Source organism: Lycium barbarum, chromosome 8 (assembly GCF_019175385.1).
Source record: "Lycium barbarum isolate Lr01 chromosome 8, ASM1917538v2, whole genome shotgun sequence".
Taxonomy (NCBI): domain Eukaryota; kingdom Viridiplantae; phylum Streptophyta; class Magnoliopsida; order Solanales; family Solanaceae; genus Lycium; species Lycium barbarum.
Genome location: NC_083344.1, coordinates 132,029,119 through 132,047,485, shown reverse-complemented (window position 1 = coordinate 132,047,485; position 18,367 = coordinate 132,029,119). Strand labels below are relative to the sequence as shown.

Genomic DNA, 18,367 nt, shown 5'->3' with positions numbered 1-18,367 from the left:
TAGGAGGGCAGAAGGTATGCAGACCTTAATTCTACCTTTGCAGGGTAGAGAGTTTGTTTCCGATAAACCCTCGGCTCAAAAGAAATGTAGTCATGCAGGATTGCAAGAAAAATAAGATGATAAAAATATCAAGATACAAAATAAATGAAGCAACATAAAGATAATGATCTACGCAATATCAAAATAATACTACTAAGAAAAGGTTTCAAGCTAAGATAATATGCTAAAAAGACCACTGAACATATACAAAGTAAAGCACCCAATTTAGTATTGAAATCCAGAGGTGAAGACATCTTTTTTTTTTTTAAGTAGAGATGAAAAAAAGTAATTGCATTATCGGGTTAAACGTGGTCTCATTTTCTCTTTACTTCTAATAAACATATTTTATCATTTATCCTACCTTTTTATACTCTACCTTGTACCCTATTTTTATGGTAGGTTTATCCTTGAAATTTCTGATGTGTCATTATGTAACGACGGAAAATCATACGATCCATCCAAACGTTGTATCTATCAAAACAATACAGTACCATACAACACAATTTATTATAATATAATACATTACGAAGCAATGTGTAACAACTATCCAAATAGAGTGTAGAAATGAATATGCAAATACATGTCATGCATATATTGATTTGATGTAAATATCCGGTGTTGAATAAGTTTTTACCAATAATAACTATGCCTTAATCTCAATTGAGTTATAATCAGCTATATGAATTTCACTTCTGCAGCCTACTGTAACACCTCCCTACTTTATTCGAATTTGAAACTGAAAATGTGCGCAACCTCACACAGGCGAGTCACCAAATCTTAATAGACTAATTCTGTAATTGGAAAGGACTACTATATCGGAATAGGAATAACAAGAGCGTTTTTTTAATTCAAAAGAAATAGAACATAATGGAGGCAGAGAAGAATATACGCGTGAGCTTTAGATTCTAGAGAGAATTCAATTGAGATTACTCTTGTTGAAATGGATGAAATAGAGCTGAATAGAATGGAATGGATACAGTTTGATCCATACAACCGATTCTAACTTGAGATTGAGTAGTAGCTAATTAACTTGTTGATATTCTTCAACGAGTACATCTCTGTATAAACTTTCACTGCTCAATAATTTGCAGAATACATTATACCTCCCTGATATAATTGGACATTAACAAAACTTGAATCCTTAACAACATAAAGGGTGCTCAAAATCAGAAGTTCTGAATAACATCATTCATGGTTTTGTGATTCTAAATATAAGGGATATCTTGCCAACCAAATACCACAATAGTCTGTAAAGACAAATACTCATTGCATCAAGAAAACTTGAAATTATGGGATCCTCTCAACTCAACCTTTACTCTCCTTACATCAGGGAAAAGCAATTTAAAAAACTCAAAGCAAATCAAACCATAAAAAGGAAATCATGACCACATGGTAAAAAATTTCCTGAGGTGGATTATTGTGCACCTTAATTACAAGTACTCAAACTTCCATCACTCAGCAGAGAATAGAAACTGAAATCTCAGGCAGGCAGCCACCTTCTCTATCTAACTATATCAGAAAAGGAAAACTCGATTCGATTTGCAAATGGGTTGTACTCTTCAATGGGTTCTTTCTTATTGCAGCCACTTTCACCCACTATGTGATTGGCTGACAGATTTGAAGATACGTTCCTCACCATTCCTTCTTTTAAAGAAAAAGGATCGGGTGTGAAAGAGAAAAGAGAGAAGCCTGAATTTCTAGACTCCTCATTTTCAGCAGCTCCAACAGTCGTTGATTTCTCCATGGTGTGCTGCCCTACTGCATCCATCCTTTGCACATTAGCTTCATGATGAGGATCTTTTAACCTACCTACCATTACCTTGGGATTTTCCTTGGTGCAGCTGTCATTGGTTGGAACAACCGACTGAAAAACAGGAATATGACCAGGGTTAACAGGTGGAGGGATTAGATGCTGAAGGGCACCATGTTGCATGAAATGGGTATTCGCGTTTAAACCATATGAAAATGGACTAGCAAACACATAATGACTTGGATGAGGAAATGGCATGAACCCATTTGCAGGAGCCGTCGCCCAAGAAGGTGAAGTTTGATAATAGTAATCCATTGGAGGAGCTTGAAACCTTGGGAAGTGTGTGCCTTGATTGTGGACTGGTGGACGCACAGGTTGAGGTCGCATGCCAAGAGTCCCATTCACATTTGCATTTTTTGAAGCAACTGTGGTAGGGAAACTTCCCAAAACAGTTGTTCCTGCAGAATTTGGTGTCAGGGAACTGACATGCTCACCTCTGTCGGTAGCATTTTGTTTGTCTTGCGCAACTTCGTAACATTCAGCAAAACCATTCTGCATAATTTCAGAAGTTTCTCTTCCTTCAGAGTTTTTGCTGCACTCTTCTGAATCGGACGTCGATGATGTTTCTGAATTATGAGGATTTGAAAAGGACGTAGCACTGTCTCCCTCACTAAGGCACGATGAGCAATTATCAGAATTGGAAGAGCTGCTTTGTGATAGACCCAAAGTCCTCTGAGAGGAAGACCTCGGCATCAGACATGAATCAACTTCATCTTCAGCCACTTCTTTCACATAGCATAGTGATTTATCTTCTAAGTGAAAACCACTTGCACAATTGCTTTTTGTTTCAGAACTAGACTTTCTTAATTCTTGTATGCCGTTCTCTTCATTTAGCTGAAGAGGACTGGATACTCCCAAGTTATTAGAAATAGATGGCTCAGGATGCTCATCAATTCCGGTGCTCTCGATCTGGAATGTTGAAGATCTCAAGGTAACATCAGAGTCAGAGCTGCTCCGTGGATATTTCTTTCGCAATTCCATTGGTTCCCATACTTTCTTAATAACAGATGAATCTCTGCTGGACAGATTATTACGTATAGCCATTTTGCTTTTGGGTCTTACACAATTTTCACGCACATATTCAACTTGATTATTATATTTGGTTCCATAGTAGGGCTTGGAGATATCTGATTCACATCCTGCCTTATTCACAGGTTTGTTGTTCCCGATTCCTCTGGCCAGGTTTGGGTACAGCTTAGCTCTGTCATCAATGTGTTGGTTACACCTGCAAGCAGAGGAGTCGTATCGGTCATACATCCTGTTATTGGAACCATTGAACTTCTCAACCAACTTGGAGGCACCATCTTTCATGCTGGATTTTGCAGCATTACTTCTTAATTGCTTATTTAACCTGTTGGTACTCCTTGAAGCTTCAAAGTTATCACAGCGATGTCTTGGCTCATACTTGCTCGCCACACCTCCACTGCCTGAAACAACAGAAAACCGCCGTCCATCGAACCATTTCAGGCTTGAATCTGGTTCGAATTCTTTTCGAAATTTCAACCTCCCAGAATGTCTCACATGGTCGGTTGCAAATGAGTCATTCCCCTCGTTCATATTGGATTCCTCAAAATAATCATCAGAGTGGATTTGCATATGTGGGTGATTATATCCATCCAAAAGTAGATCATCTTCGTCATTGGGGGATAACGGGCTGGATAAATTAAGTTCACCTGCTTCACTTACCGAGTCTGTATAGCTCATCAGATTAGACTCCTCATCAACATTAGGTGATGATTCCTCCTTTGAAACATCATCATCGGCAAAATTACTTTGGTTTGAGTCACAACTTTTCTTCTCTCTATCCTTTTCTTTTTCCCTTAATCTTTCCTTCCTCCGAAGCTTCTTTTCCTTTTCTTTTATCCTTCTCCTCTCCCTGCGTTCTTCTTCTTCACGCTTTTCTTTCTCTTCTTCCTCAAGAAGTTTCATCTGAACAGATCATGAAAGACTCAGAAATATACCTCTGGAAATTGGAAATGGCATAATAATCTCACAAGTAGAACTTCTAATACCTGTTTTTCTAAAGTAATAATGTCCTTGCAGGCAACATGAATACGCTCCTCCAGCAACTTCAACGCAAGACATACAAATATGCTATGTGCATTTTGCCGTGCAGTTCCTTCTCTAAAAGCTTTTTCAACCTGCAAATACTTTCAGTGTCAAAACACTTTCAAGCACCACAATGACCATAAATTGAGATCCAATTGTCTAAGAAAGTCTCAGTCCAAGAAAAGGAGACCTCAACTTTCCAAGGCAGCTTCATTTAATTGTAAAGTATATCAGAGCAAATCCCCATCACAGAAGGAATGAAGAACCAGACTTGCAAAGATTAGTGCAGGATATTAAAGAGATAAAGCTACTATTATTACATTGTGTTAGCTCTCCAATTTTTAGAAATCCCAGAGAAAAGCAAAGATTGGATTTGCCTAGTTTTTAACTGAATTAAGCAGAGTAATATCTAAACCTCAAATCCTCTGCAAGTGGATTCCGTGGAGAAAAAAGTTTTAGAATAAAGCAGCCAACCTCTGCTTAAAGAGTCAACAGCCAACCTCTACTTAAGTCAACAGCCAACCTCAACTTAAAGAGTCATGTAGGTATATGATTGAATTTAATTCTTTTACTTCGCCAGGCAACATACTGACAAGAAAGATGGCCAGGAAGGAAGAAACTAGAATTCCAAGCAATTTCTAGTCCACTTTGCTTATCTAGCAGATTATAAACCTCTTTATTGCTTAAGAGGCATTCGACAAAGTAAAATCAGTATTTTATTAATAATTATGAGAAAGTAAATAAGTTGAAGAGCAAAAAGGATCAACGTAGAGCCGCTCTAACAGCAGCTTGACAGTCAACTAAGGCACCTGCTTAATGACAAGAAACGCAAAAGAGAGACTTGCCTGCTCCTTAAAAATTACTGTTGCAGCATCTAGAAGAAATTCCCGAGCAAGTTCAGGACTCTTCGCATGTTTTTGAGGACGAGAGCATTCACCATCCAGTTCATTTCCATCCTTGTCCATGGCATCGTCATCCTGAAAAGAAAACATCAAGCAACATCCATAAGGTGAGAATTCCTGACATAAAGAATATAAGCATTCAAGGGAGCAATTATAGATAATCATAGTGGAGAGAGAAGCATGGTTAATAAGCCTAACAAACTTGACAACCTCTTCTTCTTCAGCCTCTTCAGCATGCTCAAAGAACCTCCTAATGCTTTCCCCTCTTGTTATTGTAACAAATCCATCCCCAACCACAAGCCTGCAGTGTACACATTGTTGCCCCTTCAATGCATGAGCTTTGACAGAAAGTTCAGTGCATCTACCATCCAGTTTCCATGCCCGTAGAGTGATATAGCAGGCGTTGAAACCGCTCAAGTCTAGACCACTGACTTGCACTCTTCCACTCAAGCCAACATTTTCATAGTCCAATATGTCGCATTTTCCTTCTCCAGTTCCAACTGCCCACTCAAAGTGATGATATGTCCCAAAGGTATCAATGAACGCCTGATGCCAATCAGCAACAATTGTGTCGTGAGAAACCTGAACACGAGAGTAAAAGCATTAATCTTGGTGCATATAACAGCCGTTTTCACTTTATCTGCACTAAGCTCCAGGAGTGGTAGCATTTTTTAATCAGTAGCATTAGTATCTTAGGTCTTCCTGTTCCTCTCCTTTAATTCCACGTTTGGTGGGTAGCTGGGGTGGTCTAGTGGAGGGGGGAAGTTGGGGTCAGTGATTAACTCTCTGGAGTCCTTTTTTCACAACTGATATACTATCAATGATATGATATGCATAAAAGACTATTAACCATAATGGTAAAAAAAATTACTAATAATCCATGAATCTAAAAATTAAAAGGGTTGAAGGAATAGCTAAAATCAGTTAAATCTATAATAAAAACAGCATAAAAAGCCAATATCAGTCCCTATAAGATATGCATGCAAAAATGAAATTGGGCACAGATTTAGCGGTTCTTTCACTTCATACTTTGCACACCACATCAACAATGAAAAAGATGAACTTGAAGAATCAATCACACCTCATACAGGAATGCTGCATCAGCAACACAAAACCAACTACTGCAATGAGGTTCTCTGCGCATGCGTTTCAATTCCTTCAGCTCCTTGAATTCACGGATAACATTCCTTCTACAATCTCTACAAAACCTCTTGCTATCAAACCTGCAAGAAGCAACAAACTTTGACAGTAAGTAAATCATGATGGAATTGCCTTGAAGTACATTAGAGATATTAGAACAGATCTCGTTTCATAAATTCACTGGATATTAAATTTGCTAACATAGAGCACGCAAACATAAAGATGTCATGTCTAGATTTTTCCTAGAACATAATACCACATCATAACCTGAACTTTTGTGTGAACATTAACTTCCAGAATGGTAAAAAGTAGAATCAAATGCTCATAGCATTGCTGATATTAAGACCCTTATAGATATGTTGTCTATGATTAAAAAGGAAAACACTGATTAGATGATGCTTCAGGTCAGAAAGAGAAACAGTTCAGCTCTTGCACATTACACCACTACTCTAGCAGGTTTCTAGACCATACCAACCTAACTTTTTGAACCATAACAATAAAGTCCAAAGAAACTTATTTCCCCAACAATTGTACCACATTATATCTACAAACTTTTTCCACCATTGTTCATTGGTAAACAGTAAGAATGTAAGGTGTCCCTGCTTTTTCAGGGTAAGAAGGGGGAGAGAAAATGCCTCGAGCCAATGTTCGAATACCAGGCGCTACGGCGCTGAAGTAACCCGTGCCATACTCCCAGGAAAAGCTCAAACGACTTTGAGCAATAGGTACATGTACCTGAAACCAACACAGGTGGGTAGGTAGAGAATACCTAGGGGCGCGAGACAACTCTCTCTAAGGAACTCGGCAAAATAGCCCCGTAACTTCGGGAGAAGGGGTGCCTTCTCACAAAGGGGGTCGCAATGACCAGGTCCGGGCGACTGTTTACCAAAAACACAGGTTATGTCAATAATTTTATCACGAAGTAAAAATTATCTGATTCATTCCTGAAACCCAAATTGCAACACCCACTACCAAACACCTAAAGTAACAAAAAAGACCAACCGGCAATGACACACCACTTACAACTTGGCAGGCTCCTGAACCTACCTACGACCTAATGTATGATGCCATTACTTCTCTAAATCACAATAACATAGACAGAAGAAGGCAAGGTATCTGGTACCATTAAACTTATACTAAAATTGAACCCATGACAAATTAGTATAAGTGGGCTCGTGAAAATTAAACACTCACAACCATCAAGCAAATGAAAGCGTATTTAGTTGTCAAATGTGTAAATCCTCAAACTTGGGGAAGCTAATAGAAGACCAGTATATACTCCCAGGCCCCAACAATAAAAAGGGAGGGGGATGGGGTCATCTTTTTATTTAATCTTTATATTCCAAAATTTTGTACAGAAAATAAACAAACTCCAAGCAAGACAAGATGTAGTGCATATAAGAAACTTAATGGAACACTAATTATTGTGCCAACATTCCTTCACCATATGCAATTGGAACAAACTATCATTAAGTTAGTCACCAGAACAGCTTTCCAGAGCCAAGAAGAAAGTCCTTAATAAGCATAAACTTAGACAGCTTTACAACTGATTTTTCTTATTTATTTTTTCAAAAATAGCCGGGCAAAAGTTCGAATCTTCATACACATCAGTAACTTTGAGAAGGAAAAGATTATAAAGGTGGAGACTGACACTTCAGACTCTTCCAAAACCCAAGGCAGCAAACCACATATATCACCCTGAAGGTGCATTCTTTGAAAGAAACCCATAATATGAATTTATTGGAGCTACCTACTCCAGCTAGAGTTCTATAATCTGGCACATTATCAGGAGAAAGGCCTCCATGTGCTATTGATGACGGAAAAGCGAGATCTATCCCTTTCAAGCAAGTGAAATTATCGTTTTTATAAACTTCTCTATATTTAATACCAATCATTCACCTTTTAAGATAGATTATAACTCAAGTGAAACTCCATCCTGAAACTCCATCATATCTTGATTTCAATGTGGACATGGTCCTCGAGTTGGTTCATATAGCTTCTTAACTTAAAGAAGACAAGTGCTAAGACCAGACTTTGAATGGTACAAATCCGGAAGCCATCTGATCTACAGACCATTGTTCTTCATAGGATGAGACTTCAAAGTAATTGAACCCCTCAATTATACTTGCAATTCCAGAGTTCATTACAATTGCCAATTCAGCGCATCTAAGGTTTGAATTATATTTAATGGATAAGACAAACAGAGGGGATAAGAGTAAGTTTTTAAAGGAGAGCAAGCTGAAGAAAGGGCCTTATACACACCGGTACATGAGCCTTTCCATAAAGTCCTCTTCCTTCATTTTCAGAAGAGACTGTCGTGTCTCTTCGCCAAGGGCAGTCCAAAAGTCTACCAGTGTATCTACAGAAAGTCTGGTAGTATGAAGAGCACATGTTTCTCTTGTTCCATGCCCTCTTCCATAAGTTGCCATCCCTTGGCTTATCCAGCCCCTAGCACCTCCACCACAAGCATCAGGATAAAGCAGTTCTCTCTCTCGTTCCCTTGCACGTGAACTGTCAAACACCTGATTCAAAGGGAAGGTTCAGAAAACGAATAACGAAAAGAAGGAAAAGATATATGACCTAAAATAAATTTACATTTTGAAGTCCCTTCAGGGATTTGGCATATAGATAACAATCCAACAAGGTAAGCATCCCATTTCGTGTTGTGGTTAGACCTCCCCAAGGATGAACAGATGGATCTTGAACGTCATACTCAGACCCTGTTGTTGCACGCAACTCTCCATCACATTGATCCTTCAAGGTACCTATTCTGCCGCAAGGACGGTGAACAACTGCATCCTCATGCTGCAAAGACTTTCCATAAATGACAATTTGGTGATAACCTTCAAGCAGTAACCCATTGCATCTAGAACAGTACATGTTCTTACGAGCTTGCTCAAAGAGGGTTTGTTTATCAATCCTTAGAAGATCCTGCCGAGCTTGTGGTGATAGCTCACTCCAGAACTATAATACAACCAAGAAATCTTTAAAATTTACTAGCTATTATAACCAGATGATATTCCCGTTTGATATTAAAGCAACTAAAACTACAGTAAAATAAAAATCAAGAGAGGCCAAAAATAACAATGGAATATAAGGTAACCAAGTTTTTTTTTTTTTCTCTTCCTTTGACAACCGATAAATACCCTATGAGTCGTGATTTATTGACCCGACAATAATTGTTCTCACATGTACGAAACTCGGGAAAGTAAAACCCTCCCTTCTACTCTGCTCCACTTAAATACCAGCTTCGTGTCAATGGCAAGGCTCAAACTCATGATGTGCACTCAATCGACACATCTCCCGCTGTGTCCTTCCCATTAAACCAAAACCCTGGAGGATAGATAACCAACCTATCCAAACAAAATACTACATAGCACTTGATTCACAGATGAGCATTCTTCTAAATGTGCCAGTGTTGTATCCTGACTAATCTCACTTTAATATAACGGCTGTTTGAGCGCGTATCGACCAGCACTAATCAAGTAAGAGGGGAAAGATAAATAAGGAAGGTTCTCAAGAAGTTAGTAGCGTGTCTCATTTTTATTTGACGTTAAAGAATATTTTCAAGAGACAACTACACCTATTGAAAGCAGATTGGTAAGTAATTAATGGTAGTTTCATGAAAGCTTGTCGCGATACAGCTTCAGTGTAATCTCCTAATGTTATCCCAAAATTACTGAAAGTTAATTAATTCAAGGAACCCAGCCTCTCTACCTCACAAAGATAGAGATGAGGTCTACGTACATGCTATCCTACCCTCCCCAGACCCCAGTTGTGAGATTACACCAGGTATGTTGTTGTAATTAATTCAAAGAATCCCTATCCCCACCCCTATCTTTTTAGCGCGTCCAACTTATTTAACGGTAACATTCTTTCCATTTTGGGACATTTGAAATTTGTTGGATGCCGTTTCATTTTTATACAACTTTCACATTTCATTAAACAATTCAAATTTAAACCACTAATGTTATCTCTTCTCTACCAAACTAACCTTTTACCTACTACTACTTCAATATTTTCTTCAATTACACTAAATACACTATATAAATCAAACTAACATCATAACTCCACGTCCATTCATCTCGATACCATGCTTCACATCCGTGTCTTTTTTCGAGCCAAGGATCTATCCAAAACAACCTCTCTACCCCATAAAAGTAAGGGGGTAAAGTCTGCGCCCATCCTACCCTCCCCAGACCCCACTTGTGGGACTACACTCGGTATGTCGTTGTTGTTGTTAACTCCATGTCCAGTCAAACACTCGCAACAAACAGTAGCTCATTAACATTTAAAAACCTACTAACAAACAAGACAGTAAGCTAACCAATTTAACCGCATTTACTAACAATTACATATATCACTTGGAACTCCAGAAAAGATTTAATTCACTAATCAAAACTCATTAAAAAAAACAATAAATTCAACAAATATATTCACACCAATAAGAACTAATCCAATTACATTTACTAACAATTACATATATCACTTAAAACTCCATAAAACAATTAATTTCTCAAAAATCTCCAAACATAACTAAAAATTCACTAATAAAAACACATCCAAAAAATCAATAAATTCAACAAATATATATATATTCACTAATCCAATTACATTACTAACACTTACATATATCACTTAGAACTCCATAAAACAATTAATTCCTCAAACATAACTAAATTAATTCACTAATAAAAACAATAAATTATACAAATATATATATATATATATATATATATATATATATATATATATTAATTAAGTAATCCAATCCAATTAACTACCTTCAGTAGCTGATTATTGCTGATATCTTGACGATGCTTTGACCAAAATCCATTACTCGAAATCGATTTACTACACGCATTAAACGACACCGTTTCATTCACATATTCTTCTTCATCATCATTATTTCTCTGTGCTAACCCTGGCATTTTTATTTTTATTTTTATTTTGTGCTTCTATTTTGACTCAACCACAAATCCAATTAATCAATTCAACAAAATAAATTGAATAATCATCGATTTTTTCACCCAACAATCATAGATCGAAAATTTAAATATAAATAAATCTAAAGTTTAATCATATTTCAATCCGATTAAAATCATGTAAACATCGGATTTAAAGTATTTGTAGAGTGAAATTTGATTTAAAAAGGATCGAAGAAAATTTTAGAATTTAGATAGAAATATTAAAGGGAAAATTAAAAAAAGGGGAAATGGAAGATAATAGAGGTTTTCGTTTTGATGAGATTTGGTGTGCAAATGTGTAGATGTATTTATGTACGTACAAAATTTGCAGAGAGGAGATTTTAGGAAGCTTTTATTAGATGATGGTGGAAATAACATTTTGGATCTTTTGTAGGGGTTAAAATTGCAATATTGAAACGTAATTTGTTTTATGGGAAAATGTCCAAAAAAAAAAAATTATCAGGGGTCCAAGTTTATCCATTAATACAAAAAATTAAGTTTATGCTTCGATTTATTTTAATGCGGTTAACATATTGTCTTGTTGAAAAGATGTTAGGGAGCTTTTTTGGAGATGGGGGAGGAAAGAACAGTTTGGATTTTTTTAGGGGTTAAAATTGCAAAATTGAAACTTAATTTGTTTGATCGGAAAATAGTTTATCCATTTTATAGAAATTTATTAATTTTATCGCTTGATTTATATTAATACGGTTAACATATCGTCTCGTATTTGTCTTTCATACTAACGACATTCCACGACGATGGATGCGATAGTATACATCTAATTATTTCTGAAGAAAAAAAAGTTCAAATGATCCTGTTTATGCTTGATTTTGTTTTAAAACCACCTTTTTGGTATGCCTTATATCAGCGCTCATTTAGGTATAAGAATAAATACAAAACTATATGTTAAAGGCATCACTATAAATGTCATGTAGCACAACGAATGACAAAATTTGACCGAAATCAGATTACAACAAAATAAGCAACGATTTTTTCCTAATAATCATAGATTGAAACTTAGATATGTTTTATGAATAAATCTAAAGTTTAATCACATTCAGTCCGATTAAAATCGTGTAAACATCGGATTGAATGTAATATACTGAGAAACTAAGACTGAAATTCAAATAAAAAGGATCAAAGAAAATCGAGATTGGGGAGGAACCAACACATTAGCTTTTTGCAAGGGTTAAAATTGCAAACTGATGCTTATCGTTTTATGGGAAAAAGTCCAAAACAAAGTTTATCGGGGTTCAAATTTATCCATCTATAAAAAAAAATCGTAATTTTGTCCTCCGATTTATTTTAAGGCTGTTAACACGTGATCTCGTATTTATCTCTCAACATCAACAACAACAACAACAACAACATACACAATATGATACCACAAGTGGGGTTTGGAAAAGGTATAGTGTAGGTAGACCTTACCCTACTTTATCTCTAGTATTAACTAAATTCCGCAATGGGTTAAGTGGATGCGATATTACATATCTAAGAGTTTCGGTTGGAAAAAGTTCAAACAAGCACATCTACGTTTGATTATATTTTGAAATCACAAATGGTCAGAGTATAAATGTCATGTAATAACAAATGGTAGTAAATCAAAATACTTGATATAGTAAATAGACAATTTGGTAATTATTTGTGAATTTATTAGATTTCTATTTTAACTACTCCCTCTCATCAACAAAAAAGTTGTGGTTATTGGGGTTTCGATCACGGTTCCTTTTGTCATCATGTCACCAACTATGATCGAGATTGAAATACGAAAATTAGAACATTTAATTATGTAATTGATTATACTTTTATGAAATAAAATATACGTATTTGTAATTGTATGAAAATTATTATAAATCAGAAAATTGTATAATTGAAAACATTTAAAATGTTTTTGAAAAAATCATTTAGAAAGAAAATTTGTTTGACTCTAAATATTGATACCTATAAATGGAATAGATGAAGTATATTGTTTTTATTTTTTGCTATCATTTATTTATTTTTGTAAAGGTTATTATTTATTATTTATATAAGTTAAAACAACTGGATGAGTCAATTATTGAATTTGAATAAAAGAATCACCTACGTAAGATTCCAAACATGCAATTTGGAATTGATTACTCCTTGGGATATATGTGTGTATATATGAAACAATTAGTACTATTCATGAATTTATTTCATATATTTGCAACCATGTGATTAATTTCTTGTGCAAAAAGTTGAGAGAGAAAACTTTGAACTGGTTGTTGAGACATTTTATAACTGTGGAGTACTTTTTTTTTTTTTAGCACAAACTACAATGATATTTCATTTTCTTATATGTGAAATTTTGCCTGACAAAGAAGTAAAACCTAGTAAATCGATGTTTAGATTATATAGTAAAACCCAGTAAATTGATGTTTCGATTATATTTATTTGTTACATGCTAAAATATTGGTTTTGGAATGAACAATGTTGTTTGGAACTAATCTGCTGCATTGTTAACAAGAAGTACAACAGCAGACAACAATATATTCTGTATAATTCCATCAGGTGGGGTTTGGGAGGATAGAGCGTACGCAGACCTTACCCCCACCTTGTGAAGTCGGCTTAACAAGAAGAGTATTGTTATTAATAATTTTTTTCTAACTTTGATAAATAACACGATTTTAACTATTTCCAGTTCTTATTTTTTCTTTTCATTTGAAAAGGATGATAATATGTATAGTTGATTCTTAAAATAAATGAGAAATACAAGTAAAATATTGTTATATCTTATTATTTGTTCATCTAATGACTTTTTTAGTCTTTGCTTTTTAATATATTGAGCTACTTATAATTTAGTAATATTATCTGTCTCTAAAATCTTGTAAGAAAGGGAATGCAAATCTTTAAGGAAAGCTATTAATTATATTAATATTTAATTTCTCAAAACTAATACTCATGGTACAATATAAGCGATTAAATTGCAAGTAAAATTTTAAGACAATTTTAATTAGTAACCTGATAAAAATAATAACTAATCTGCTATTAAATATTAAATTAGACTGATATATTTTAACTTAAAAAATACGCTAATGTGCAGTATAACGTAAATCATTTTGATGCTTTGGGCTGCTAATGAAATAGGCCACCAATTGGACTGTGTTGACCAGGGTGAGGTGACAATGTTGTCATAACACCAGGTTAGAAGCTTATATATCATTCACTAAATAGTGTTGTCATTGTGGCGAAATGGGTAGCACATATAATGCAATCTAATGTCAGAAAATACCACAACTCCAATATTGCATCTCTTTCTAAACTATATTTGTAGAGTTACCATTTTCATAATCATTATACCTGATCTTTTAGAGGTCGTATTGTACTTTTGAGAGATCTTGAATTAAATTAATCTTTTAAACATTGAGGTTACGTTCTTTGAGAGAATTAAAAGCATACAATAACAACATACCGTAATCCCATAGGCGAATTAATAGCACAACTTATGTTAAATTTTTTAAACATTTCTTTTATTAAATATTAATTTTTTTTTTATTTTTTTTTTCATTTACTTTTTTTCTTTTCTTTTCCTTTTCCTTTTCTCTCCTCCACCACATCATCACCAAGGGACGGTGATTAACATGTTCTGTTGCTATGGATCACCGAAGGTAACATGGTGAAGAGATGACAGAGTTAATAATATGTGGTAACTATGCATCTCTGTTTACACGAAAAATCATTACAATTGAATTTGTGTACGTGGTCAGGGACACGTGAATCAATGTAACCGAAATTATGAAATAGCAAGTAATAATTAACAAGACAAATGAAAGTAAAGCGTAGTTTGCTCTATAGCGTGGACCTTGGAGAGGCTTTGAGCTAGACTCTTTGGACGGTGAATCACTATAAACACTACGAATTAAGCAAGAAATAGCAAATGCTAACAATAATATGAATACTATGTGTTGTTGTATGATGTTTCAGATGATTCTTACAATGAGATGAACACATATATTTATACTAGAGTTATGTGGCGCATGATCCACAAATCATGCCCTCTTCATTATCAATATTAATGTCAAAGGGAATAAAGAGATTTAAGATTATGACAATGAAGGGCAATAATGCACATCTAAGATTGGAGAAGGACTTGGGGTTTCTTGTAACGGTTGCACATTGGATAACGTTTGACCGGTGAATTGGCATGGTTCTCCGGACTCGTTGTAGTTTCTGTCTCTGGTAGCGGCTGTCAAGTTACTTTTTCGCAGGGCCGGAGCCAGCCCTTCGGGCGTGGGTTCGGCCAAAGCCAGTAGCTTCGATTCGAACCATATATTTATATTAATTTTTTTGTTGAACATGTACAAATTATTAATTTAGAACCCAGTAATTTTAAAGAATTAGAATCCCCAAACCCACAAGCTTCAAATCCTGGCTCCGCCTTTGCCCCTCCGAAGTGTAGTTATGCTTTTCCAGAAGCCCCTCGCTTGCTGACTCAAATTTGACATGTTATCATCGCCACGTGTCATCCTTTGATACGTCCACTTGGTCTCGACGGATTTTACCCTATACAGTCTCCTAATTATATTCCCCCCCCCCCCCCCCCCCCCCCCGTTTTCATGAAACTTTTAGGAGATAATGGTGAAGGTAAAAATAGAGAGATAAAAATATAAGCGGACGATCTAAAATATAATGGTCAATGATGATGATAAAGCTCGTCGATGATAAATTTTTCGATCGTTCCTATGTTGAAGGGACAGGAAGCACACGGTGATGACCAAAAAAAAAAAGAAAAGAAAAAGAAAATAGAATAGAATAAGAAAAAAAGATAAGAAATACTAATTACACGTGACAATGCGTTTATATCATTGTGTGTCAAACATTTAATTATCCTATCTCACGCTGATATTTACTCTATTGTAAAAAATCTAAAAGAAAAATAGATCTCCCGTAAAATTAAACATGTAATTGAAAATAAGAATCAAATTTCGGGATAGTTATTTATTTTCTCAAAAAGTTAACTAACTACTATTATAAGAACTTTGAAAAAGAAACTAAAAAGTCATGATGATCACCGTGTGCTTCAACTTTCAATGACTCAAATGAGTTATCAACAAAAGGAATTTGTTTCTTTTTCGGTATTTACCCGTAAATAAGGCTCTACGGGTCGTTTGGTACACAGAATAAGGTGAAAATTTGAGGATTAAGTTTGAAATTAAATTTCTATCGTATTTGGAATTCCCTTTCAAGTGAGATAAATTAGCGAAGAATTATAATCCCCAGATCATAACAGCGTGATAATTTAGTTCGCGAATCAAACAACCACTTAAATTATACACATAGAGTAGTTTGGATCGCCTACTAAATTATTCTAGAATTATAGTTTTGAAATTATAATTTTTGGACTAATATCCCACCTAGGAGACAGGAGAAAATAATCTCAAATTTGATAGAATAAGGTGAGATATACAATAATTAAATGTGAAACTAAATGTATATTGTATTTGACTGACGGTATAAATTTATTCATACTTAGTCCATATCCCCCTTTTCTCATACAAAACGACCCCTTAAATTATTATATTATACTATAAAAAAGAAGAAAAAAATCGTTTCTCGTCGTTAAGAACTAGAGATCCTTTTTGCCTATTTTTCTTCTCTTCCATTCAGCATCCACATATGAACTCCACATATGAACTCTCTCTTTCTCCTATCATCATCAATGGCATCTTCATTTTTTGTTAGAGAAAATGACAAAAATAGTCCCTTATATTTGAGGATAGGTCTAAAATAGTTCTTGAAGTATGCACCTAACAGTTAGTCCTTTGAATTTGTCAAAAATTAACACTTTTAGTCTCTATAAAATATTTAACAAACTCTGTCTATTATATTTGACTGAAATAATGCGGGGGAAATGAAATTAGCTGGAAATCACATTTAGAGGTACCATTTGTGTAGTTTCTGTTTTTTTTTTTTTTTAAAGTTTATTTATAGAACTTGGTACAACTTTTAAGTGTAATTTTTGTTATTTGTTATATCATTTACGTATTTAGTGTAGTTTTTTGTGTTACATATTTTAGCTTTGTATGAAACTTTCTTAGTATTTATAGTTAAAGACTTTTTCTTTCACTGTTTCCGTCAAATCTAAAGAACACAAATTAGTATTATATATTTAACGAAGATTAAAAGTGTTAAACTTTTAACAAACTTAAACAACTAAAAAATTATTATGCTCCATACTTAAGGGACTACAACAACAACATAAGCATTATTTTCGATAAAAGCTGGCTTGAAAGAACAGACAGGGATGTAACAAACAAATAGCAAGACTTGAGGGACTATTTCGAACATACGCTCAATTATAACGGACCATCTTTATCATTTTCTCAAACAAAAAAAATTATAAAAATGGTCCCTTAAGATTCTTTTAACCTCTTTTCTTCTCTGAAAAATTCACCAATCCACAAATCAACTCTCTCTCTAACCTATCAACAATGGCAACCACCTTCCTCTCCAATTTCAAATACTCAGATAGCTTAACACTTGTTGGAATTTCAATATGCACAGCAATAATATGTGAAGCAATTTCATATCTCTTAATTTACCGTACAACTTCATACAAATCTCTCAAATCCACAATCGATAAAGCTTCAAAAAAACTCGAAACAATGAAAACAAACGAACCAATCCCATCAATCCAAACAAAGAAATCAAAAACCAAAAAAATAGATCGGGTCGAAACATCCTTAAAAGAATCGACCCGAGATTTATCGCTATTTAAATTCAAATCAGGGTTTGTTGTTGCGGTTGTGTTGTTTATGGTATTCGGGTTTTTAAATAGTTTATTTGAAGGGAAAGTTGTTGCTAAATTACCATTTATACCCTTTAAAATTGTTCAAAAGATGAGTCATAGAGGTTTACCTGGTGATGATATGACGGATTGTTCAATGGCATTTTTGTATTTTTTGTGTTCGATTAGTATAAGGACAAATTTGCAGAAGTTTTTAGGGTTCTCACCGCCACGTGGATCTGCTGGAGCTGGGTTGTTTCCAATGCCTGATTCAAAGACAAATTAATAGATCTGTTTGAATTTGGTGTTTTTCTTTTTTATTTTATAATTGTTAAGAGACTAAGAGTAATAATCTTTTCTAGTTAAAGGTTGAGAGGCAATCATAAGCTTATTTTTCTACTGTTAGATTTGTAATTCATAATTAGTACTTTGATTAATTTGAGTTGTAACTGAATTCTGTTGAATTAATGTTTACTTGATCTTTTGCTTATTTTGCTGTTTGGTAAGTGGTAATTATGGTGGTATATTATATATTTTTCTCTTTTTTTTTTCTACCTACTTAATGGACTGTTATTGCTTAATTTATATATCTATCTGAATTCTGAACTGGGTATATATATATATATATTTTTTTTTTTTGTAATAATCCTGTTTAGGTAAAGGTTGACACTTGAGGGAATTATAAGCTTTGTTGTTGCTAATTGATCCATTTTGC

At 34.6% G+C, this 18,367-nt stretch overlaps 2 protein-coding genes across 2 annotated transcripts; one reads left to right on the top strand and one right to left on the bottom strand.

Annotated features, from left to right (window-relative positions):
• Positions 1-1,282: 1,282 nt before the first annotated feature.
• Positions 1,283-11,240, bottom strand: LOC132607537 (uncharacterized). The gene is made up of 8 exons (XM_060321548.1): positions 10,725-11,240; positions 8,536-8,904; positions 8,203-8,462; positions 5,882-6,023; positions 5,011-5,382; positions 4,744-4,875; positions 3,862-3,990; positions 1,283-3,778 (listed from the first exon to the last, which is right to left on the bottom strand). Exons 1-8 carry the CDS (start codon positions 10,869-10,871, stop codon positions 1,541-1,543), a joined length of 3,789 nt encoding a protein of 1,262 aa, XP_060177531.1. The 5' UTR covers positions 10,872-11,240; the 3' UTR covers positions 1,283-1,540.
• Positions 11,241-17,288: 6,048 nt separating this feature from the next.
• On the top strand, positions 17,289-18,142 carry LOC132607536 (uncharacterized). Its single transcript, XM_060321547.1, has one exon. It carries the CDS (start codon positions 17,357-17,359, stop codon positions 17,936-17,938), a length of 582 nt encoding a protein of 193 aa, XP_060177530.1. The 5' UTR covers positions 17,289-17,356; the 3' UTR covers positions 17,939-18,142.
• The last annotated feature ends 225 nt before the right edge of the window (positions 18,143-18,367 follow it).